This window comes from Alligator mississippiensis, chromosome 10 (genome assembly GCF_030867095.1).
Source record: "Alligator mississippiensis isolate rAllMis1 chromosome 10, rAllMis1, whole genome shotgun sequence".
In the NCBI taxonomy this organism is placed as follows: Eukaryota; Metazoa; Chordata; order Crocodylia; family Alligatoridae; genus Alligator; species Alligator mississippiensis.
The window spans coordinates 39,176,081-39,200,720 of record NC_081833.1 but is presented as its reverse complement, the minus strand read 5'-3'; the positions used below and the strand labels follow the sequence as shown (position 1 = coordinate 39,200,720).

Here is a 24,640-nt window from a genome sequence, read left to right as displayed (position 1 = left end):
TACTCTCCTTGTTAGGGATCCCTACGGCTGTTGTAGAAACCTTCTACTCTCATTAAGAAAACATCACCCAACATCAATAAGCAGGAGCCACAGCTATCTCTTGCTCGAGCTGAGACGACAGAGCAGTTTGGGGAAAGGAGGAAAGGTAATGGACACTGCTGAAAATTCTCAGTGCCTCCGTTCCTTTTCACAAATGCAGAATTCTCACAGTTTATCCAGCCAACTGCTGCTTTCTCCTTTGGGGGTCTCTGGTCATCGGGAGCCCCTCACTTACCTTTGGGCTTTGTTCCACAGCCAATATAAGGCTATTTTTCCTGCCATCCCATCTAAATGCACCTTTACCTCCATTACTTCTGGTTAATAATGGCTCTCTGTATTCAATACACAAGTATCTACATGGCAATAGTACTTTAAAGGAATTAATATGTGAGGCCTCACAGCTGGAGCTGCTGGGAAATGTTTCTGCCAAACAGAACCTTTTGAAACCTCATGAGTTTGAAGAACTTCTGATGGAACCTGACCTGGATTCCCGCAGGTCTGCCCCCAAGTCAGGCACAATGAAAACTGCAGGATGGGCTTGGTAAGTGTGCCTCATTGCTGGGGCTACCCAATGGGCCTTCTCAGTGAGATCTTGGGATAAGAGTCTTCCCACTGTTGAAGCAGTGATACTAACAAGAATGTCAGATTCATCAAGCACCTGCAGAGTCCAGTTCGCAGGACAGTTTTGAAAATATGTAGAAATTCTGTTTAAATTCTGTTTAGCCTTCTGGTGACCTTGAACTCCTACTTTCAGCCAGCTCTGTTCATTTTCCCTTATGCAAAGGAGAAGCATTATGGTATCTGTTATATAGATGGGGATGTGGAGACATAAATGCTAGGGCTATGTAAAATTTTGATAGCCATTTCGTTTTGGAGGCGTTTCAGCACCTGAAACACCAAATCCAAAATGAAACAGAACAAAACCATCTGAAATGTTTTGGACGTTTTGGAGTGTTTCAGAGAGGGGGAGGGACTGCTCTGATATTGACATCTGTAGCTGGCCAGTGTTTGTGATCTGTCCCTGAGGTCTCTTCCAATCCCAGTGCTCTGGGGAGGGACAGAAAAACAGCATATAAGGTTCTGTATGAAGCCTTTCTCTGCCTTTTGTGAGCTGTCTGTCTGGAAGCAACAGCGTGTGAAAGGTACTGGCTGGCTGTAGTGACTGGGGTCCTAGTCAGTCTCTTGCTAGCCTCTCTTTTTGGAAAGGATTGGATACACCTTTCCAATGTATTACAGATAGAAGCTATAGTAAGCAGATAGAAGAAGATATAGTAAAGATATAGAATACATAGTAAGCAGATAGAAGATGTATTGCACAGAGAAGATATACACACATACATATATATTAAACACATACAAGATATATTACAGACACACACACATTTTCCAGCACAGCAAACATTATGAAGTGCGCTGGAAAGGTAGGGTCCAGGTCTTCTGGCAGGGAAGTGAGAGGGGCTAAAGGAGGTAGGTGGAGAGCTGCTTCCTTTAGGAATTACCACCCTTCCTGGACTCCCATCTCGCCAATACTCCTATCCTACAGTGCATCATTGACTAGACCCCTAAGCACACTGACGTTAGCCTTTCGAAAGTCGAGCACTTCCACCCTACGAGTTGTCTTACCCACTCTATGCCATATGGTGAATTCACCTGATTGGTGGCTACTGTCCCCAAAGTGACCACAAATCTGTAGCTCCCCTACCAGGTCATCCCCCATAGCCAACGCCAAGTCCAGTAAGAGACAAAATCATCAGCAAAGCTAACCGCACTTTATCATGCATCAGCAGATGAATGACAAAGAGAACCAAGGAGGTGATGCTTCCCCTCTGTGTGGCATTGGTCAGACTGCAGTTGGAGTACTGCATCCAGTTTTGGGCACCATTCTTTCAGAAGGATGTGGATAGCCTTGAGAGGGTCCAGAGGAGGGCCATTTATAAGGTTAAGGGTTTACAGGACGAGCCCTGTGAGGAGAGACTGAGGGACCTGGACCTCCTCAGCCTCCACAAGAAAAGGCTGAGAGGTGATCTTGTGGCCACCTACAAATTCATTAGGGGGGCGCGGCAAGGTATTGGAGATGCTCCGTTCACCAGGGCACCTCTTGAGGTAACAAGGAACAATGGTCACAAACTGTTAGAGAGTAGATTTAGGCTAGACATCAGGAAAAACTTCACGGTGAGGGTGGCCAAAATTTGGAATGGTTTTCCCAAGGAGGTGGTGCTCTCTCCTACCTTGGGGTTCTTTAAGGGAAGACTGGATAGGCAGCTGGCTGGGGTCATCTGACCCCAGCACTCTTTCCTGCCCAGGCAGGGGGTGGGACTCGATGATCTGTTGAGGTCCCTTCCGACCCTAACACCTATGAATCTATGAATCTATAAATTGATGTCAGGGGGTGAAGGACAGGCTTGGGGGGGGGAGTAGGAAGGAAGATGCAGCAGGTAAAAGTGGAGAGGTACCTGGGGAGTCAGATGTCCAACAGGTTATATAATGTGTCATCAATCCAATGTCTATATTGAGTCCATGAGTTTTTGTATCCAGGAGGCTTCTGAAGTGAAGTTCATAGGCTTGGTCTGTAGATTCTAATTGTAGATTCACAAAAAAACCATCATGCCCTGAGATGCAGGGATGTTGCTGGCCAGAAAGAATTGACTGGAGAAAAAGGAGGCAGAAGCAAAGCCAAGGACTGGAATAGCCTTGGAGACAATGCTTCTGGAATTAAATTACAGCTGGGTCTTAGCTACAGAGTTTAGCTCTAAAGTCAAATGCTATGTATGGGAAGGGTTTGGTGCCAGTGGTGAGGGTTGGATCTCTCTCAGTATTATACTCTTCACTCTGTTGCATTTCAGAGGGTAAATAATACAGAGCTGGTGGGAGAAAATAATCATCTAAAATGTACCCAGTTGGACCTCTGCTATGGGTACTGGCAATGGGCAACATGATTTCTCATTGCAGCCTTGTCTGCACTTGGATTTTTGCCACTGGTAGAGCAGAACTACTGCAAGCCCATCATGTGTGTATTACTCATGCTAGTCCAGAGTGATTTGTACTTGTCAGATGGTGTGTAATGCATCTTCTAGGAGTTTGTAGGTCCACTGTGGACAGGACCTTAAAGAAGATGGAAACACCCACCTACCTCTTCTGTTTTGCCTTTACCTTTCCCCCTCCCCTTCACCTGTTCAGCAACTGGACCATGGGTGAAGGTGCTGTAGTTGTCACAAGCTCATTGCCTTGTCTGCAATTGTTTCTGATCATACATATAAGCAAGTTCTTCCCCTGGCAATGCTGGCACAAGGTTGGATGGCTGTTCTGTGCTACTTTTATTAGGATGACATTTTGCTCTTTGGGACTCTCTGCCTCTCCCTCAGCTGTTTGGCTGTGAGCCATCAGGCACTGGCCCCTTGTAGCTGGGTAGAGTTCCCATACTTCCTGATCACCCTGTTCTTTTGCCTTGCATCAGCAAGAGATTGCATCAGAAAAAGCCAGTTGGCCAAGACTTATGTCCTTCACCGGTGATCAGCTACCACCAACATATATTTACCCACTCTCACCTAGACTAACAGAGCTGTATTGTATCCTCAGAGAGGTTTTCCAAGGGTAGAGAACACAGCTTCAACAGAACAGCTTTTTACCAGTAAGGGGGGCAGTAACCAGTAACCTTAAAGCCCCTCCTGATAAGTCTCTGTTTGTTCTTCTCTGTCTTTGTTTTCCCTATCAGGTCAGAATCTCGCCATTTGGCTTTCATTCCCCTGCTTGTCTGGGGAAAACTTTCCAAAGGTTAAGCAGCTTGAGGATGTCAGAATTCTGCCTGTGATGTCATCCAGCAGGAAGCCCCGCCCTCTCCCCTAGGAAACAAAGGAGTGCCTTTGGGCCTTGGTTTTGGCTTCCCTGAGAATATGAATGGTTGCAGGTTTGACCGGGCTGCTTCTCCAGGAAGATGGCACACTCGTGCAGCTAGCACTGACTAAGGCAGGATTTGCAAGTACCCTCCCTTTCAACACAACCCATCCCCACTTCCATTAAGATTGAATCATCTTCAAATTTCATGTGAATATTGGTAGATTGTGGGTGTATCTACACAAGACGCTTATTGTGGAATTGACCAATTAGCTCCACAATAATTCGTCACCTGTCTACACAAGCAGTGCTATTAGGCCAGAGTAAACTAATTAACTCTGTTATAGGAAAGTACTGCCTGAACAAGTACTATTCTACAGTGGAGTTATTTACTCCACCACATCACGTGTAATCAACAACCAGAGCTGGCTGGGGCACAAGGGTGCTACAGTGCAGGGCTGCCTGCTGTCTAGCCCTGCACTGTAGCACCCTCATATCCCAGCCAGGCCCTCTGCAGCACACTGAGCCGGGCAAGATCAGCCCTGGGCTGGCAAGCTGGCCCCCAGGGCCCCCTGCAAACTGGGACTGCACTGCCCCAGCTCAATGTGCTGGGGTCCTGGGCACACACCTAAATGCTGCACCTGGGGGCAATAAACTCTGGTATGAACTGTGCTAGAGTTTATTGTGTTGCATTAATATTCCCATGCAGACATGCCCTGTTTGTATTAAAGCATCTTCTGAACCACATCCTACTCTGCAGGGAACTACTTCCTCTCTGACAGTCATGAGCAGATGGCTTCAGAAGCAAGGTGTCTCAAGCTATCTGCTGATGGGAATGTAATCAGTTAAGCCACACTATGGCATCCATCTTGCTGCACAGAGGCAGGGAATGTGTGTAGCTGATTATTTTCCTAGGGGCTTTTCTATTGTGAAGGAAACAAAGGTGTCTAATCCTTAAAGGTGCCACATAAATGCCTCTCCCAGAGAAGTCACTCGGGCCTTGTCTACATTCGGAAGAATGCTCAGTTCTGACAATGGACGCCTATACGCATGCATCGAGGCTGCTCCGAGAAGCAGACTTGATTAATGGAGTCTGCTGGAGTGTGGTAATTACTGCACTCCAGCAGACTCTAGCGTCATGTGCATCAGCATCCCTGCAATGAAAAATGATGACGGGGGCACTTTAACTAAAGCTCATTCAATGAGCTTTAGTAAAAGCACCCCTACTGCTATTTTTTAGCATGGGGACACTGATGCACGTGATGCTCTGGGAGCGTTAAGTAGAGTGGATCTCAGAGCCGCTTTAATTAAAGAGCCACTCCCCTGCCTCCCAAAGCATGTGTATAAATGCCCAATGGGTATCAACAAAGTGGGCCTTTTCTAGTGTTGACAAGGCTACTTCTTCAGGAGGCGTCACAGGATGGAACCCCAAAGTCAGCATTCAGAGTAGCAGTGAGGTTCAGAGTCTTTGCAAAATGCAAGCAGGAGCAGCTTGCTTGGGCTAAGCCTTTAGGTTTTATCTATATAGGGCATTGTACTATTATTTATATCAGTTCAGTTAAACTATTAGACCTGTGTAAATCCACATTTGGACGTTTTTATTCCAGAATAAGAATTACTTTTTCCACTTCCGAAACAATGTAACCTAAACCAGAAGGCACACACTTTCTCTAATATGACAGTCCACACGGGGGATTATGCTGGTACCCCTAGATTGGTCTAACTGCACTGGTATAAGCATACTTGGATGTAAAGAAGCATTACAAGTTTTGGGTATGGGCAAGCTAACAAATTACAGCAAATTAATGTGGGGGTAGGGACTAATGACATGTCAGCTGCCCCATGGTATCTGTTCATGTGCCCCCTCTTAACCCATGATAAATGGAACCTAAACCAAAAGTTTAAGCCTCAGTGAAACAGGGCTAAGCTGCCCTTGTGAGCTTTTGCTTACCATGGGATAAGAGTAGGCACACAACAGTACAGCAAGTCCCCATCTCCTGCTTTACTCTCTGTGTTTTGTACATTTGTCCATAGCCTTAGCTGGGAAGAAAACATAGCTGCTGGTAGGTGCTGTGCACAGAACCAACCTCAACAAAGCAAATAAGCTGCCTTATACTCAAGCCCTTAATTCTTCCTGAAGACCTTCTCCCGGGGCCCCTACACACCCATTTCTGTCTCAGTTTCAGCATCTCAAGACAGCCATTGTCTGTGTGTGAAGTGCTGAGCACCATGGAGATGCTTAAAAAACGACCAAGTTAGGAGCATCTGAAAATGGGGCCTGGGCATTTCAGAACCCTCACTGCAGGGGTGGGTCAGGATTTCAGCTACAGCCTGAAGGGTAGCATTCAGGGTGAATTTCCACCAAAACAAACCTCACATGCAGCCTTTGGGGCTGGAAATGATCCACAGGTTCCGTTATCTCAGCTTGCCGGGAAACAAAAGATTCCACGGTTATTTTTACCTCAAAAGCAAACAGAGGGTGAGTGCAATAAAGGTGGCTGGACACCCATGAACACCACTTCAGCAGGAGCTAGTGAGCACAGCACTGCTTTACCATGAAGTCCCCCTGCAGCCTGACAGCGATATGTTACCTCTGCCTGGGTCTCTGCTCAGGACACTATGCTCCAGACCTCATCACGTCTTTGCCAGGGCTCTCTGAGATGCCAAGCTTCCAGCAGTGGTCAGGCTACCTTGAGGCAGGGCCGGGTCACTACTTCCATTATTGGTAAGTACCAAGAGAAATGGGGGTGGAAATTAGCAGTGGTGTCTCAGTTGCATTTTCTTAGCTTTTGAATTGCTTTCTGCCTATTCTGCATAAGCCAAGCCAATAGAACCAGCTTGATACCAGTATCATGGGCTTTGCCCTGATTCAACTAAGGGTATTTTTGTGGTTCAACACCATCACTGCTAAGGCAGTGAAACTTCTGGATAGAAACTGGGCCCAGGCTGCGTCCAAGCAGCCTGGTCATATAGGTTAAAATGCTGGCCGTGTTAGCACCACAGCTGTGGAAGAGTGATGGTTTCAAGCATGTATGTGGCAAAAAGCCATTGGCATTGGCAAAGTCAATGCATGTAAACTGAGCCACTGGGTAGGAAGTGAATTTAATCAGATCATTCAAAATTCTTTTATTTGGGGGAAGGGGGGGGGGGGGAGGCTAGATCCTAATGTCTGACTACTGAATGCTGTAAGGAAAGGAAGCCTTTGTAAAATATGCTGTAGGTATGATAGTGCAGATATATGTGAAGGCTGTCATCTTGGCAGAGTTCCCAGGAACTGAGCCAGGGATCTCCAAAGGAAAAGCATGACTTATACCAGCTCATGCTAAAGAGCACCTTAATTTGGGGCTGTAACTGATTTCCATCCTCTGTGTGTTGGCAAAATGGTGGCCCATAACATGTGTTCATCAGTGGGTTACCACAGTTCACAACAGATACCCCAACACCTCCCAGGCATTTTCCAGCAAGGCCAGAAAGGACCAAGCCTGACATTCATGATATTCATAATATATCTAACTGCCTTTTGTAGCTGTAAGCATGAGGGGTGCTCTTCCTGTGATGACTTCTGAGAAGCAGACTTCCTAAAATTATTTCTCCCACCACACCCCTGAGCACCCTGGAGATTTCTTTGCACTTAGAATTGTAGGGCTGGGATGGATATTAAGGGTCATCTAGTGCAACCCCCTGCATATATGCAGGATCTGCTGTTCTTAAAACAGTCCAGGTAGACGCCTTACATGGTTAACTCTGTGGGTTACCATTCCTTCTGTCATAAATGATAGAGAGGTGGCCATTAAGGTCTTGTCCACACTGCAGTGATGGACACTGACAAAGGGAAGAAGACAGGCTGTGTGTTCTGGGAACCCATGTCTGCTCCACCTTAGGCAGTGTCTCATGGGTAGTCTGAGGAGCTGTGTGAGGGATCCTACAGAACATATATACCCTTCCTGGAATAAATCTGAGCATAGCAGTACTCCATAGCTGTCCTGTTGTGGGTTGGTTTTACCAGGGTAGATGGGACCAAACGGTGTTATAACTCTGCTAAGAAAACCATGGTGCCATACCACCCCAGGTGCTGATCTCCACTTCAGTGATGTCAATGGGTCCTTCCACTGACTTCAGTGGGAGCCAGCCCAGTGATATAAGGTATCCTCCGGTGTTGGCTTGGAAACAGAGAGCAAGACCCTCCATGCCACTTTAGTGCAGGGTGTGTGTGGAGGGGGTGTGACCATTTCTCTTCCCAAAGAGCAAGTCAGATACTTGCACTACAACTTGATGGCTTATCTTCCATAAGCAGCCCAAGCAACTGCTTTGGCAGAGGTGTAACCAAGCAGCAAATCACTTGGGGCAGCAGCAAGGCCTGGGGGAGTGGTGATTCCTAGATGCCAGTGCCAGTAGTGTGCCCAGCCAGCAGCGGTGGCAGCTATTAATTTGCCCCCTCCTCTCCCGATTGGAACTGTGGCTGCTGTCTCCCTTGTCCCACTTTAGTTATGTTACTGCACTCTCTGTAGGGTCACGAGGAACTCACCAAGGGCTGGAGTAGTCACAGGGCTCTCCTCCATGCTTCCCCCACAGGTTTGTGGAGTCTCAGGGCAACCCAGCTACTGATCCAGTAGTTGTGTGGCTGAATGGGGGACCTGGTTGCAGTTCCATGGAAGGATTTCTGGCTGAGAATGGCCCCCTTCATGTGAGTACAGAAACACTGAATGATACAGTGATACCTTTTTGTTGTCTCCATTAAACAGATGGGGAAACTGAGACACAGAGTTGGAAAAGTAACTTCTCCAATGCCACAGAGCAAGTCAGCAGCAGAGTCCAGAATGAATGCTGAGTTTCCTAGCTCCCAGCCATATGCTGTATCCACAGCATGTTGCTTCTGTGATATTACTCTCCTGAGTGCTCAGACACCTGCCCCACTGTCCAGTCATCTTCATAGTTCCCCTCTGGCTTTAGCCCTTCATCCCCTGCTTCTTCCTCAGTGTGAGTCTGCATCAAAGGCAGCAGTTCCTAAAGGAGAGGTCACAGGCCTAGGGGCATTACAGCAGTTAAAAGTAGGGCTGTGAGTCCCACAAAACCCTGGTACCTCCAGGACTTCAGGCCTATAGTTAACGGGACAGGGACTTACCACACCTCAGCTACTATGTGATAACTGTCTTTGGGCCCTTACTCTGTGGGTAGTAAAAGCTAAATAGGGGCAGCTTGGCTCTGTTTTATTCAGTGGTCAGATGTCCAAGTTAAAGTCTCACTGTGGGGTAGAAGTAGGTACATGGCAAGTATCACTTAGAAGCTGAGATGCAGTTAAGTCCCTGCCCCACATTAACAGTGCGCACATGAACTGCTCTATGGGATTCCCTGATGTTATCTATTTGGAAGCGAGATTGCAACCTGGGAACGTTTAGCAAATGGCTAGTGCTTATTCTGCTGCTTGAAGCCTATAGGGCCCAGCTGGTGTCACTGGGGGAGGATGGGATGCAGTTGTTTCTTTACTAGCCAATGAGGGATGGGTTAGAACATGCCCCTCAGTAAGTAAATCCATGCTAGATACGGATCCTGTGGGGATGGGCACTGTATTTGCTGCTTAGGTTGTGGAATCTCCATCCTTGGAGGTTTTTAAGACCCAGCTAGACAAAGCCTTAGCTGGGATGATCTAGTTGGGGATGGTCCTACTTTGAGCAGGGGGTTGGACTAGATGACCTCCTGAGGTCCCTTCCAACCCTAATTTTCTATGATTCTATGTTGGTTGAGGTTAACATGAGGGTTCCTGGGTCCTAGTCCTGTTCTGGACCATTTGACTGTGAGTGTATGTATGTATGTATATCTTTGGGATTAGCTGAAATATGGGAGGCCAACCTGCGCACAGGTGCCACATGTGAAATGGGCAGCCTCTGCCATGGCACATGGTAAATCATGGAGGGGAGAGGCACCACAGTGACAGAAAGCAGAAAAAAAGCAGCAAATTGGTCAGGGAGTGCAGGGTTGGAAGCAGAAAGCAGAGCAGAAAATCAAGCAGGGGAAGGGGATTGGAGTGATACTTAGGGAGGTTAATTTGTGGCAGAGCTGCTAGAAAGGTTGCCTCCCCTACCCCCAAGCAAAAAAAATGTAAACAGTCTGATAGAATGGGATGGTAGTAGAAGCAATTATGACAAGGCTTTCCTGTAGGGGAGTTCACAACATTGAGTCCCAGTTCAGCACTAACAAGGCACTGAAGGGAGGAAGCTCACAGCATCATAGTCCAAGTCAAGACACTTCAGGGAGGAATTTAAACCAGGCAGCTATGGTGGGACAGGAGCTGCATGCAAACGTGTCTGAACCCTACACTAAGAGCTGCAGTGATGCAGGTGAAGCCATGAGTCTTGCCTGTAACACAGTAACCCTCTCTATTTGCCCCTCCTACACAGCTGAATGATGATGGCATGCCCTACCTGAACCCCTACAGCTGGAATAAAGTTGCCAACATGCTATACCTGGAGTCCCCAGCTGGAGTCGGCTATTCCTACTCTGACTTTACTCAGAGCTCGATCAGTGATAACCAGGTGAGTGATGGCATCTACAAGAATGAGTAAGCCTGAATTTCCCTGGAGACCAAAGGGTGAGGAGGGAAGAAGTTGCTTGGAGGTTAGTGACACTGACTCACCAAATGCCCTGCCCAAGGATGACCTGTGAATAGCTGCAGTTTGCTCTTTGCCAAGATTTCATCCCAGAAAGTTCCTAGGCACAAAGATAATCATCACCGGGATGCCTACCTGTAATCACAGAAAGAGAAGCCCTGAACTCCCTCCATTCCTCAGTGGGTGCTCCCTTGGAAGCCATTTAAATGCTAATGCAGCTAACCTTCAGGGGCTGATCCTGCTGTTGGTACCATCCAGGGTGGGGGTGGGTTGCCTTGATCATGATAATGTGCTATTTTGCTGAGTCCATCTGGTACCATGATGAATCAGGGGAGGCAGAGGGAAGAGATATCTTGCCCTCAGTATTTCATATGGGGCATGAAGTTGTTACTATTGATCCAGGCCCATTGCTCTGGGAGAGAATTTCTCCTTGACAAGTCACTGCAGGATCAATTACTACTGTCCTGAGGTGCCAGGGCTGAACTCTCTGCCAGGTGGATCCTGTTCTAGTATTGGAAGCAGGAGTCAAGCTCAGGCAATGCAAATTCCTTGGCCTGCAACTGTTGTTAATCCCTATGGATGTCATGGTTTCCTCTTCCAGGTGGCTGAAGATAACTACCAGGCCCTTCAGAGCTTCTTTGCCAAATTCCCTGCCTTCAGAAACAATGATTTCTATGTTTTTGGGGAGAGCTACGGTGGCATCTATGTCCCCACTCTCAGCGCAAAGATTGTGAAGGGATCTGCCAACTTCAACTTTAAGGTAAGTGGACTAGAAGCAGAGCAGCAGTGTTAGAGGATCTGATTGTTGAGCGAAAGAATGGGGTGGGAATTGTGCCTGCACTGGGAAAGCTCCCACTCTATCCGAGGTGGTACTATAATTGAGTGTTCTGTAATAGCTACTATGTTGGTATCCTGCTTCCTGACACATGGGATCAAACCACATATTCATTCAATTGGGTATCTTACCTCTGAGAGCTGCTAATTAACAAAGCTCTAAAGCCTGGTCCTGCTCCCTCTTGGGTCAATGGAAACATTGCATTGTCCTTAATAGAACAAGCTCAAGTCCTTCAAGCTATAGTATCAAACACCATCTGTCTCATAGGCTGGAACAAGTGCACAAGATGTTTTTGAGAGCCAGGAGCATCTTCAGATTCTGTAGAATTTAAGCTTTCATTTAAAATAAATGCAGGTTTCAGGCATAAATGTTTACCAGGGTCAACTCCCAAATACAATGTCCCCTCCTCTGGTTAGTTCCTGAGCTGCCTGTGGCCTTCTCCTTCTTGGTTCTGACGCTGTCCTCCAATTCCAGGGCTTTGGAGTTGGGAATGGAATGACCAGCTATTACTTCAACGAGGTAACTCTGATGGAATTTGCTTACTACCATGGAGTCTTTGGAGATGAGTGAGTAGTGAGAACATAGGAGCTACTACCATAGCACCACAACCCCTTCTCCACTAGTGCCCCTGTTCTGATACCACTGTCCAGCCAGCATTCCCTTTTTCTTCTCGGATGTTGTCCCTTCTCCTCTGCTGTGGCTAGTGCCTGTATACCATTCCCTAGCCCTAAATCTAAGCACCATCCCCCATCTGCTTGACCATAACAAAACACCCCTACACTGTCATCTACATCTGCTATGGGAGACTGGGGGTAGACTATTTTGCACGGTGGTGTTCCATAACATTGCAGCCTTCAGTATCCTATGAGCAATAGTGTGTCATCAGCAAGGGGCAGAGCAGCAGATGTATTTCCTCGTGCCCATGTGCCATGGTTGCTGTGTGACTGAGGAAGCTGAAAGTAATGTACTCACCCATCCAGGATGTCCTGGGCATGGGTGTAACTCTGTTTCCTGGAATCTGAGTTTATAATTAAAATTCTCCCTTTGATACATCTTGCTAGCGGTGGTTCTGGGGAGTGCCAGTCTGAGTACACCTAGATTCTGACAAGCTCAGAACCTGCAGTAGCTACTTGGATCCCTTACTGACTCCAGAGCCTTGGATCAAAGTCCACAGAGAGAGACTAAGTATGATTTTGCTTGTTGAAAGCCTAACCTAAACTAAAGTTTGTCTACATAGACAAGGAATCCAGACCCCTCAGATCCTGATGCCCCTGTGTGACATCTTGCGCCTTTCTGGCAGCCCGGCCTGTCGGGGTGTGGCCCGTCCCCTCAACTCGTCTGCCACGACTTTGATGTTAAACTTACTATGAGAGGGGTTTTCAGTGGAGATCTTTCCCGGGGGGCCCTCCCGATGGACGGCAGTACTTACGATCATAGGGCATGATGTTCCACGGGGCTCCACCTCCCCTACACCCCGTCCACTCACCAACCGGTTGGTGATGTGTTCATGATGGTCTCTGGCCCCGTAGGATGGCCAAGGGCCTGTCTACCTGGGTCCAGTAGCTCTTCCTCCCGTCTCGGGGTTCGTTTTATTTCAAAGAAAATATTCCCCTGAGTAGGAGGGGGCTGCAGGGCTGCCTCCCTTATCCCTGCCCCCTCTAGGGGTCTCAGATGCCTCTTCCCTCCTACTGTATTGCAGGGAGCTCCCCTGCCTCCTTGGTCTCAGCTTCTTCCAAGGGCTGTGGGAGTGCCTCTGCTTTGCCTCCTGTAAAGCTCTCCCAAGTGCTGCCTGTGAGAGCCACGCAGGCTGGGTTGCTTCCTCCCCGTGCCGGAGCCTGCCTAATGAGCTGCCAGCCTGCTCTCTCTCTCTCCAGCTCTCCCTCTGCCCCAGATCTGGCGGGGCTTTTAAACTTTCCTGCAGAGGCTGGTACGGCTGCTGGGATTGGCTCAGCTGTTTCCCGCGCCGGAAACAGCTGATTAAACAGTCGGCGTAATGCTGGTTTGTGCGGCTGTGGCCGGGGGCACGGCTCCTGCTCTGGCTGCCCTGCAGGAGGTAAGTTAGCTCTGCTGGGGGCCTGCTCCCAGGGTATGGGGCCCGTGGGGTTCACTCTCTCCCCTTCGGAAGCCTGTGGCGATGCCTTGCCGCCACACCCTGAGCTTTGGGAAGTTCAGCACTCGTATCTGGGCTTCATGGCTTGGGCCCAATCCTAACAATAGTCTACTAAGTTACCAAAACAAAGAGTTTTTAAACTTTATTCTCTTTGGCCAGTGATGCCAGCCTGCTCAGCTTTTCTTCCTCATTTACCTCATGCACCCTGAAAATGGGACAGGGGCTCACTAAACTTCAGGGGAGCTATTTATTGAAATATAGTGAAAACACAGGTATCCTTATTAGGTATGGTGAAACCTTTCATCTTAGGACACTTGTACATGTCAGGGTTTTAGTTCTCCCTAAATTGAAACGGTGAGTTTTTAATCACAATTAAAAACGCACCAATTAAAAATGTACCATTTCAATTTAGGGACTTCCAGAGGGGGCAGTCTCTAAAAAAAAGGAAAAAAAAAAAGGAGCGACGGTCCCAATCCTTTTCCAGAGCCTGCCTGCCTGTCCTGCAGCCAGGGAGTGAGCTGTTGGTGGGCCATGAGCTGCAGGGTGGGGGCCCTAGTGCTTCCCTCCATGGCAGCAGCGCACCCTGGGCAGCACCTGCCCACTGGCACCAGGCCCAGGCAGTCCCAGGGGGCACCACCACTGCAGAGGGAAGCACTACCCCCCCCCGCACAGCTCAGGGGTTGCGCAACCGAGCGGCAGCTCATGCAGGTAGGCTGGTGAGGCCTGATCTTTTTTTTTCCCCCTCCCATGGCCAGGGAGTGAGCTGCCGGCAGGTCATGCCAGCCCTGAGCTGTGGGGGACCCCAATGCTTCCCTCCATGGTGGTGGTGTCCCCTGGGACCACTCAGTCGGGGTGCCAGCAGGTGGGTGTTGCCTAGGGGGTGCTGCTGCTGTGGTGGGATTCACCGAGGTCCCTGCAACCCAGGGGCTGCACAACCCACCAGCAGGTTGCTCCCCAGCCATGAGAGATGCAAGCAGGCTCCGAGAGAGAAAAAAATCAGACTCCTCACCACTTATTTTTTTTTTTCCTTAGCGGAGCCTGCCTGTGTGAGCTGCCACTACACCACTGCACAGCCCCTGAGTTGTGGGGGTCCTGGTGCTTCCTTCTACAGCAGTGGTGCTGCCTGGGTGGGATGCTAGCTGCACTGGTGCAGCCCCAGTTCAGAGGCAGCACCTGCCAGATCCAGTGGTACACAGGGTGCTGGAAGCCTGGGTGTGCCTGGGGAAGCTTGGGCTTGGCAGGCCCTGTGCACTGCCGCACCATCTTCCCACTGCCTGGCTGCCCCGTGAATCTGGCAAGAGGGCAGCTGGATGTGTTGGCAGCCAAAGAAGGTGGCAAGGACAGTGCGTGGACCACTGGAAGTCCTCCAAGCCCAAACTTCCCTGAGCACGCCTGGGCTTCCAGCACCCTGTGCACCGTCCCCACCGCCTTCTCTAGATAGGGCCCTTGTACATGTGAGGAATATAGCTGTAATTTGTTACATAGCAAACAAATTCAATCAAAATATGCCGCCAAAGGTGTACAGTGTTATGGAATGTAATCATCACATGCCGCCAAACGTGTACACTGTTACGCAAGTAAATTATTAAAAAGGGCAATTAAGCCACTAAAAGGGGCAATTTCCTCACACGTACCATGGTCCTTTGTCACGTGTACAGGCTAGGGACAGAAATTACACATAAGTGATTGGAAACATGTTCAAATCTATAACACAACAGAAGTTCAGTGCACATAAACTGCTTTCAAAATTAAACTGATTTAAGATAAACCTGGATAGATGTAGTATCAGATTTAACTGATTTAGCTTAAATCAGTTTATTGAACTTCTGTCCCAGATCCCCTCCAGCTTCAAGTTAACTCTCGGTGTTCCAGCCTCCCAGGATGCTTTGTATCTCCCCGACAACTTGCCCTTGCAAGGTGGGTGAGCTAGCCTTGGCCCCAAGTTGTCTGCTTCAGCCAAGTAGGGAGGTGTGCTCTAGCACCCCCCAGCTTCTGACCTGGGCCATTGCAGGGATGTGGCTGCATTTCTGGAATCAAAAGCGAATGTCTGTTCACTTGTTTATCAGGTCAATCTATGCAGCTTAGACTAACCTGCAAAGATTGAATCAATTCAGCCTCATGCTCTTTGACTGTCTGTACTTAGCCACAAAGACTAGCTTCCAGGCCTAGGTTCTCAGTAGCCCTTTAAGGTATTCAGTCAAGGGTTTTCTCTCCATACCACGTTGAGACGAGCGAATCACATTTCTGGCCCAGGTCTCAGGAGCTGGACATAGCCTCTGTAAGTGGCAGGATGTGACCATTCCTATGTCTGGGAAAGTTCAATTTCTGAGCTGGATTCAGAACTACCAGATTTAGGAATATTCACTCCGAAAGGGTTGGTCTGGCCTTCCACAAAGACAGGTTTGGAGCTGAGGTTTGCCCTTTTAATGATAAATGTGTAGATAAGTGCTTTTGATTCAGGTCCATCTTGAGCTGTAAGATTCCTCCCCTGTGCAACATGGGGTTCCTTTTTTGTGCCTTCTGCCCTGCAGGCTATGGGCCTTACTGAATAAGAACTGCTGCTACCAAGGAACCTGCAACTACATCAACAACACCAATAGCAACTGTATCACTGCGGTGAGTTGGCTCCTCTTCCTTGGTTTTGATTCCTCTTGAAGGAGCAGCTTTTCACACCTCACTCTTTCAGGAAAGGGGAGGATAAGGGCCCCATCACCACTGAGTGGTGCATCATGTTTTCTGTACCTGTTCAAAACCACATCAGTTTATCTGGCTTTTAAAATGCTTCATTGAATACAGTATGGGTCCAGCTTAATTGAACAGCAAATAGGAAACTGTTGTGCAGCCTGAATGGCTCTGACCTTTGGGTTCACACTGAGTTAGCTTTCTAAACTAGTTCAACAAGTATGGTGCTAGGCCAAGTCCCGACTTTAAGAAGATGAATGTTGACATGGTCACTGCACTCCCTCCCTCCCCCACTACTCCCAATACACTTCCCTTCAGGGGCTCCTCAACTTCTCTAGCTTTATCCAGGCTTCCCTATCTCCTTTCTTTCTTGCAGTCAGCCTGTACCATCAGCATTTGCCACCTGCTTTGCCTCCTCCATATAGCTAAATCTAACCTTTCATGTTGCATCCCCCTCCAGATACTACCAGCATACGAAAGACTGTATGGCATTGGCTTGAACATGTACAACCTCTATGCCTCATGCTGGGGTGGTGCGAACTACCAGGAACGCTATGAGGCTGACCTGTCCAACCTCTTTCGCCAATACCAGTTTAATGTGCCAGTGCCGGTAAGCAGCTGGGCTGACCTGTGGTAGCTCTGCTTTGCAGCAGCAGATGGGGGAACTTTGAGTGACTGATTGGCTTCTCATGTATTTCTAGCATAGAGAAGCCAAGTCTAAATTCTGGTGGACACACCAGCACCCACAAAAGATACTGTCATAGTGAGCACTGTCCTTGACATCTCCAGTCTCAGTACTGAATTGGTCATGGAAACTGCCCTTCCTTCCCATAACTAAAAGGCAGCCTCCCTATAGTGTACTCCAAAATCTCCTGTGTTACTGCTCAAGACAGAAGAAACCTGTATAATAAGGTTAGACAGTGATGGTTATGTCAGCTAGTAAGAGAGCCAGCAAGAAAAACAGGGTCGGTCTGTGCCCTGCAGCATCAAACTCCCTTGACAAGCACATCTTGTCTCCTCTCTACTGCTAAGAACACATGGGGGAGATAACATAGCTACTCTCTGGCTGATCTGAGGATACAGACTTGAGTTTCCAGGGGTGTTCCCAGCCCCAGATACCAGGGCTTCGACAATCATTTTTTTAAAGTAGAAAAAGCTGGGCCTTCTGTCTCAAGAGGAGATGATGTTGATTTATGGGAAACCAGCCTGCAAAACTATAGAAGTCCCACAGGGCTTTTCCCCTTGGGAACAGTGCACTTGCTGTTCTTTCCATAGGATCTATTGGCAGTGGGAAAAGAACACAGCAGAGCAGGGAAAAAACAAAATGGGGGATAAGACACAGAGGGGTTCACCTGAAGGAAGTTCTTCACAAAATGGGTCACATGGGTGAGATAACTGTTCTGGGAGAGGGAGCAGGAGGAGGCAAAAGGCAAGAAGCAGGGAGTGAACTACGAGAGGGTCATCTGAGTGATGCCCACACTGCCAGGATTGGGTCTGGGAAGATCTGCCACAGAGTCAGACTCTCCAAAGCAGAGTCTTGCTTACCCAAAGCTCTGCATGTGCATTCCCAGAAAGTTGGCTCTATCCCTGGAGTCCCTAGATGCATCAATGCCACCGCTATGTACATCTGGCTGAACCGTGATGATGTCAGACAGGCCCTCCACATCCCGAGCTCCCTGCCCAACTGGGAGCTTTGCAGGTGAGCCTTTCATTTTGCTAGGCTGTTGTTCTTAGGTCTTTTATTGGTGGTATGAGCCTGTGTTAGCACACACATGAATGTAGTGAGTGTTAACTGCTACAGAGTGGCATGGAGCAGGAGGGCAATATAGCCCCTTTGGAACACAACAGGTATGTACACTGGTGATCTTGGTGGCAACTGTTGTTTCCATGCCATGGATACTTGATAGAGCAAAACTGTGCTTGCTTTGTTTTCTGGGAAGAAGAGAGAGACCCCTGGAAGCATTTTCCATGGGGTAGGTATCTTATTAAAGGCTCAACACTTTCCCCAGGAAAAGTGCAGCTCCCCACGCTTGGCCACCCAGGATGTCGCTGCTCCTCACATTTTCTTTCCCCACCCTGACATCTTTTGAGTAACCTGATGATTAAATTTTCTTTTAATGTTAGTATTTTTAAATCTATTGTATAGTCAGTGTTGCTTGAGAGAAATAAAAGTTAGTGGACCAGCCTGTTCATACAAGGCTGGCTCCAAAACCTCTGGCTGCAAGGGGGTCCTAGTCACAGAGGTTTCTACCTGCAAAACAGGGGGTGTTTTCTGCACATGCATTCATGATGCCTGGTATAGCATGGCATCTGCTGCTTGTTCACCCACAGCTCACTGTAGGTCATAATTCCAGCTTCCAAGAGATCTAACTGCCTGCACAGGTCTTTGCACTACATTAGAGGAATGTCTAAGAGCCCACACTGTCAACATTAATGGCTTCATCTTTGCTACACCTCTTTGAATTAAGAGAACATTTCTGTTATTTTTCTGTTCCATTTTAGAGATGGGAAAACTGAGGTGAACAAATGGAGTGATCTTCCAAAGATCACACAGGGCACACATCTCCTTCATTCTTCTTCATTTCCCCCTCCCCTCACCCCCTGCTTTCTGCCTCAGATCTATCAGGGGAAAATGTGGGTTCACAGCAACATTTATGAACAGCATGGGTGAATGGTGCCCCCCTAGTCAGGGGGGGGCACATGCCGCCCCCCCCCCCCCCCCGAGACCAGTCAGCAACCAGGGGGAAGGTCCCCCCGCAGCCAATCCTGCTGGGGGAAGGGGGGTCCCCTGTGGCCAATCACGGCATTTGATCACTGTGGCCACTTCTGGAAGTGGCTGCAGCCGCTTCTGAGAGTGCCACGGTGCTCCACTCTCTGGCTGGTGCTTGCAGGCGGGGTATCGGTGCTCCCACCTGCTCCCCCCCCATTGCCTGAGTGGCAGTCAGAGGGTGCACCAACGCTGTCAGGGGGTGCACATGTACCCCCTGTGCACCCTCTACATGTTGCCACTGGTTAACAGGAAATCTCTACCTACTGTTTCCCTCATTGTGTTTGCCAACTCATGCACTAGTTCCAGACAGACTGTCTTTTATTATCCAAGGTCCCCTCAGGATGGAGCTAAATCTCCCACAGCTGTGGGAGGGCACAGCAGTGTGGGGAAGGAATGGCCACTCTTGAGTCTTAAGGGGTGTGGCCCTAAATGAATAGCTTTGTAGGGTGTCCCTGATCCACTGCTTTCACTTCTATGATCAGCAGTTTGTACAGTCTGACATCTGTTCCTAGAAGGGGAGAGTTAAAGGGGCCTATGAATCAGTAAAACAGTAAAATAATCAGATTTCTCACCATTTTTCATTTACTTCTAGATATTTTCTTAGCTGGGGTCATGCAAGTAGACTGGTCCTTTTTCACATAAGTGCTCCTGGTGCTATAGCCCAGTCCCTGCTGTGTTTGGGTTCCTGTGGGAGGGAAATTCTTAGTCAAAAAGATCTGGTTTTATTTTAAGTGAGAGAAGTTCTTCTGGACAAGTGAGGGTGTTTATAGCAAACCCCAACTAACTGAACAATGTGATACTACTCTGCTTTTTTGGTGCCTCAAAACCTGTGCAGAATCTGGCCCTCTGTGCCAGGCACTGTCCACTACAGTTATGTATGCCCTGTTCCATGAACAATGCGTGCCTCCGGCAGCTGATGGGGCATGGCAGCAGCAGGAGCATAGCGGTGGTAGTGGGAGCATGGTGGTGGTGGGGCCAGTGGGGACTGCGGACTGCTCACAGATGCTGCTGGCGGGTTCAGCAGCAAGGCGGCAAGGCGGTGAGCGGCAACCACCTGCAGGCACCGCTGACCAGTGCTGGCACTGCCTTTTTGTAAGGCATGCACTTCCACGCTCAGGGCGTGCACATACACCTGCATTGCCCACCTGCCCCTGCTCTCCCTGTAGCATCTAAATGGTGCTTTCCATCCCTGGGCCATGGTTATATGAGGTATCTGAGTGCCTCTCTGAAAGTTCATGTGTAACTGTTTGATTGTTACAACCTAGAACAGTGTTTCTCAACCTTGTTAGACTCAAGGCACCCCTTGGAACTTATCAGCTCTTATCTTAGACTCATTTCTTGACTATGGAAAAATAAAGGAGCAATTTGTTTTTTGCAAAGAACTCTGAAAGACCACAGCAGATCACAGTGGTTTTGACACATGGATTCCTATTTGAAATCTCTGTTTTTTTCTTGTGAATTATGTGGAGGTGCTTGCACACCTAACAGTGCTAATATTGAACAGCAGCCTGCATATGTAGGCCTTGAAAGGATCTCCTGTTACCCAAGGTATTACAGAACTCTGGCTGAGAATCACTGGTTTAGAGGAACTGCTACTTACTGCACATATTCATCTCTCTCTGTAGTTCACAAGTGAGAACTCACTACAAGAGGATTTATATGGACATGGCTCCTTTCTACCAGACCCTGCTGAAGCATGATCTGCGAGCACTGGTTTACAATGGAGATGTTGACATGGTCTGCAACTTCCTAGGCAGCGAGAAGTTTGTGGAGTCTCTAAACAAGCCAGTGAGCAGCTAGGGTGGTGTTTTGGTTTGATCTAAGGGAACGCATCTTGTGGAGAAAAGGCAACAAAAAAAGTCTAGCAACAGCATTCCCTGATAGGTAACACTGGGCTTGCAGCACAAGGAATAGGCAAGAGTCAGTCTGATGGACATAGGGGACCAGGTCTGTAACTGCAGAAGACTTGGTATGTTTGTGGGTGGTGGATGAATGCTGGCTTAGGGAGCTCCTCCTATCTGCAAATGGGTGCAAATGATGTTGCTGGTGTATGAAAGACAGTCACAATGGAAGCAGCAGGTGGTGCAGTGGGGAGGATCCTCAAACTGCCCTTCACCTAGACAAAGGGGGCTGAGGATTCCCTCTGTCATGAGCCCTTGCACAAGGACCCCAAGTGACAAGGGAGTATTTGAGGCTCTTCCACCCTAACAGAAGATCAGTCACAACAGAACCTCTTCCCAGAGCTGAAAGAATGGTACCAGAGAGCTCTAAAATGCTGCAAGGGCCCAAGTGGAGGGATAGTGACCAGCTGCAAAGGGTATCCATTTTCTGAGGGATGTTGGTGATCCTCCCCTCTTCCCAAGAACTCTGAATGGACTTGTAAGGCTTCCTGCAACTGATGTATCACCCCATACTTAATGTGTGTGCATGGGGGGGGGGGGGGGGAAGGGGGTTGATTTGTGCCCTTCTCTGCTGCCCATAAATTGAAAAATAAATGTGTTTGAAGAGAAAAAGAAGGACCACAAGGAATAGGGAAATAGTGGCTTAGTCAATTTCCTGCTTTCTCCCAACCCATCCCATCCCCTCTTTGATCTTGTAGATGCTGAAATCTTACCAGCCCTGGTACTATAACAATCAGATAGCTGGGTTCTTCAACGAATACGAGAAGATAACATTCCTCACTGTAAAGGTAAGTGCCTTTTCCTTACTATTGTGCTGGCTCTAACAAGCTGCCTTCCAATGGAAGCCCTATGCGGTAGGCATCAATATTAGTTATATTGCCAATACTTCAGAAATTCACCTGGAAGGCTAAAGAAAAAAAGGCCAGATCTACTTTTGCTCACACCAGTGGAAATATGGAGGTATTCGGGTTCTACCCTGGTACAACTGACAGGATATGTAGGCCCTGGATCTGGAAATACAACCTGCTGCTATCACATAGTATTGTTGAATGTACCTGTCAGCCACGGAGTAAGCCCATGTGCTGTCTTGAAATAGACTGATGTAGCAATAACAAGGGCTGATTCCTGGTGGTGGTATTTGAATGTAAACTAAGCACGACACACAATTTGCCTGCTTCTGCCTTGGGCGTGTTGTGCTACATATTTTAGTAAAAGGCTGGGAAATCTAGTCTGTGCTAGCCTTTCCTCTACCTCTCTGCTTACAGCAGTGTTGCAACATGAAAGATGAGCTGGGTGTGGGCTGCCTGGATAGGCCTTTGCCTTGTTCTCTGGTTTCATTTTGTTTTTAAAATCAAAGCTGCAAGTTATGCTCTAAGTACCATATTTTCTTGCATGCAATGTGTCCTGAATATAACAGGCATCTTGTTTTTGAAAGGCAGAAGGAAGAAAAACATCTGTTCCAGAGTTATGGCTGCATAGAGCAGGGACAGAGTCTAATCTTCAAATGACTCACTCACTCTCCCTTCCCTGCTTCACTAAGCTGAAATAGCAGGAGAAAGACTAGGAACAACTAGCAGACAGCAAAATTGCTCTAGGGTAGAATGTTAAAAAGGAGAGGCAACCCTTAACACCTCTGCAGTGAAGAACAATGAGCCATTAAGTCAACTGACTTCCTCAGCTGCCTGAATAGTAATACAGGGGTGTAGGTTGTAGCCATGTTGGTCTAAGGACATAGGCAGACAAAGTTCTTTGGGTGAATCTGATATCTTTCATTAGACCAACTTAAGTTGGTCTAATGAAAGATATCAGATTCACCCAAAGAACCTTGTCTGAATAGTAATACAACAGCTGCTTCCCAGTTTAATACACAAACACCCTAATTTGGGGGTGGGGCTGATTTTGGGGGAAAAGGTTCATGTGTATATGAGAATCCTCAGGTCATGATGACCCAGGTGTAACTGGTGCAGAGCCGGAAGTCAGAGGTTGCAGTGAGCCTGGAACAATAGCCCTGAGGTGGGAACTGCCCCATTTGTTTCACGGGCTAGTAACTGGGATGCTGGACACTGATGCTGAACATTTAATCAGAGAAAGAAAGGATCACACTATGCAGCTGTACTTCAGCTGTTCCCAAAGATAGGTGGATATGCACAAGATGAGTCAGGAATGTGGATGACACCCAGAAAATATACCTAGATCTTTCACAACATATGGCAGTTGTGTGTACAGGGGAGGAACAACTGTTTCCACATTCTTACTAGGAAGGGGACTCCCCATGAAGAAGTTTGAGGAACTCTGCTCTATGGAAGTGTAGTTATTCACATGTAATTTTGTGTAGCAACCTGTGAGGCCCCAGTGCATTAGGGGATGGACGACAGATTTAATTAAAAGAAATCAGTGTGACAAGGCAGCCATGGTTTCAACTCCCACCTCTAACTGACTTGTTTTAATTTGAGCCTGTTCAGTGGGTAGTAATGATAGCAAGAAGCCCAGTGAAGGTTGCTGGCAGCTTTCCAACTGAAGGATGAACCAGTTATAGTGCTGTCACCCATTCATATCTGAATCTTCAAGACCAGTGGTGCTCATCCTCTTGGCTCTGTGGGCAGATGAGTGGCACAGTGCAGGTCCAAAGGCCAGAGACTGGCCCCACATGCCTGGATCGGGCTGTGTGTGGCTTTCGCTGCCTCTGGCTTGGGCCCTGTGCTTCCCGTTTGCTGGCATTGGGCCCCAGGGCCTTACACTGCCCCCACCCAGCCTCACACGCTGCGATCATGCCCTGTACTGTCCTACATGACCAATCTAGCATGCAGGGTCATAGCCCACAGGGGTCCTTGTTGAACCATGGGGAGCCTGCAGGTTGAATGAGACAGCACCAGGGACTGGATCTGGCTCATGGGTGTGGGTCGAACACCCGTTCTAGATTTCTTGCTAAATTATCCAGTTACTGTATGGGAATTTCCCTGGGTCCTGCTTCACAGATATCAGTTTCTCCTCTGAAATAGACTCAAAAGAGACTCTCAGTGTATCTCAATCAGTTTCAAATTAAAAATCAATCTAGATGAAATCAGCAGAGAAAATGCACAGAAAAAGTGTAGACATGGGAGTTGCCTAGATACTCAAAGACTGGGAACAAAGTAAGTTTGGGTTTAACTTATTTGGGATCTGTGTTTGAGAGACCCTATGATGAAGCCTCATTTGCTGAAAGAACATGGTCCCTTGGTATTTTCTGAAGGTATCTCCATAGACCAAGGGCTCTGCCAGGAAGCCTTTACTATATTGTACACAGGGCAGATCAGCAGATATTTGCACCCACTTGGTTAGGCAGATTTTTAAGAAACTACCCAAAACAGTAGAGGTGGATTAAAACAATATACAAGGCTACTAATGCTCACAAGGGCTGGAGTAGCGTAACCAGCTCCACAGTCCTAGAATGTTTCTGTTGGAATGAGAAGTATTCCTGCCCTTCAGGGATGGTATTAAATAGAAGCAGTTTCTTGAAGTGTTTTTTTGAAAACCCACCTCCTTTCTACAATCCAACAGTGTTTACTATTGTTTCTCTAATGTGCAGGGTGCAGGTCACATGGTCCCCCAATACAAGCCAGGTCAGGCTCTGAAGATGTTCCAGTGCTTCCTCTCCAACACCACTTATGTCTAAATAGCATCCCTACTCCAATTGTGTCCATTAGTAAGTACACACTGTTGGATAAGTTGTGGGACTGAGTGGTGTCTGGAAACCCAGCCTGGCTCTCTCATTTAGCAGTGAGGAGTGTCAGAGCTGCTTTGGATTCTTCTCTTCAATCATTTTGTATAACACACAAATTATTTAAGCTATGTATATGTATGTATGAATAAACCTATTCACTGAACAAA

At 47.9% G+C, this 24,640-nt stretch overlaps 1 protein-coding gene across 1 annotated transcript; it reads left to right on the top strand.

The window, feature by feature from the left end:
- Positions 1 to 78: 78 nt before the first annotated feature.
- Positions 79 to 24,640, top strand: LOC102572879 (lysosomal protective protein). The gene is made up of 11 exons (XM_014597038.3): positions 79 to 6,595; positions 8,443 to 8,554; positions 10,266 to 10,400; positions 11,077 to 11,235; positions 11,785 to 11,876; positions 15,952 to 16,036; positions 16,563 to 16,712; positions 17,674 to 17,801; positions 20,498 to 20,660; positions 21,472 to 21,561; positions 24,339 to 24,640. Exons 1-11 carry the CDS (start codon positions 6,426 to 6,428, stop codon positions 24,423 to 24,425), a joined length of 1,371 nt encoding a protein of 456 aa, XP_014452524.1. The 5' UTR covers positions 79 to 6,425; the 3' UTR covers positions 24,426 to 24,640.

Coding starts and splice junctions, on each gene's coding strand:
- LOC102572879 (XM_014597038.3), top strand. CDS start 6,426: ATGAAGTCCCCCTGCAGCCTGACAGCGATATGTTACCTCTGCCTGGGT. Junction 11,877..15,951: donor CATGGAGTCTTTGGAGATGA/GTGAGTAGTGAG, acceptor TCTGCCCTGCAG/GCTATGGGCCTTACTGAATA. Junction 21,562..24,338: donor TAACATTCCTCACTGTAAAG/GTAAGTGCCTTT, acceptor TCTAATGTGCAG/GGTGCAGGTCACATGGTCCC.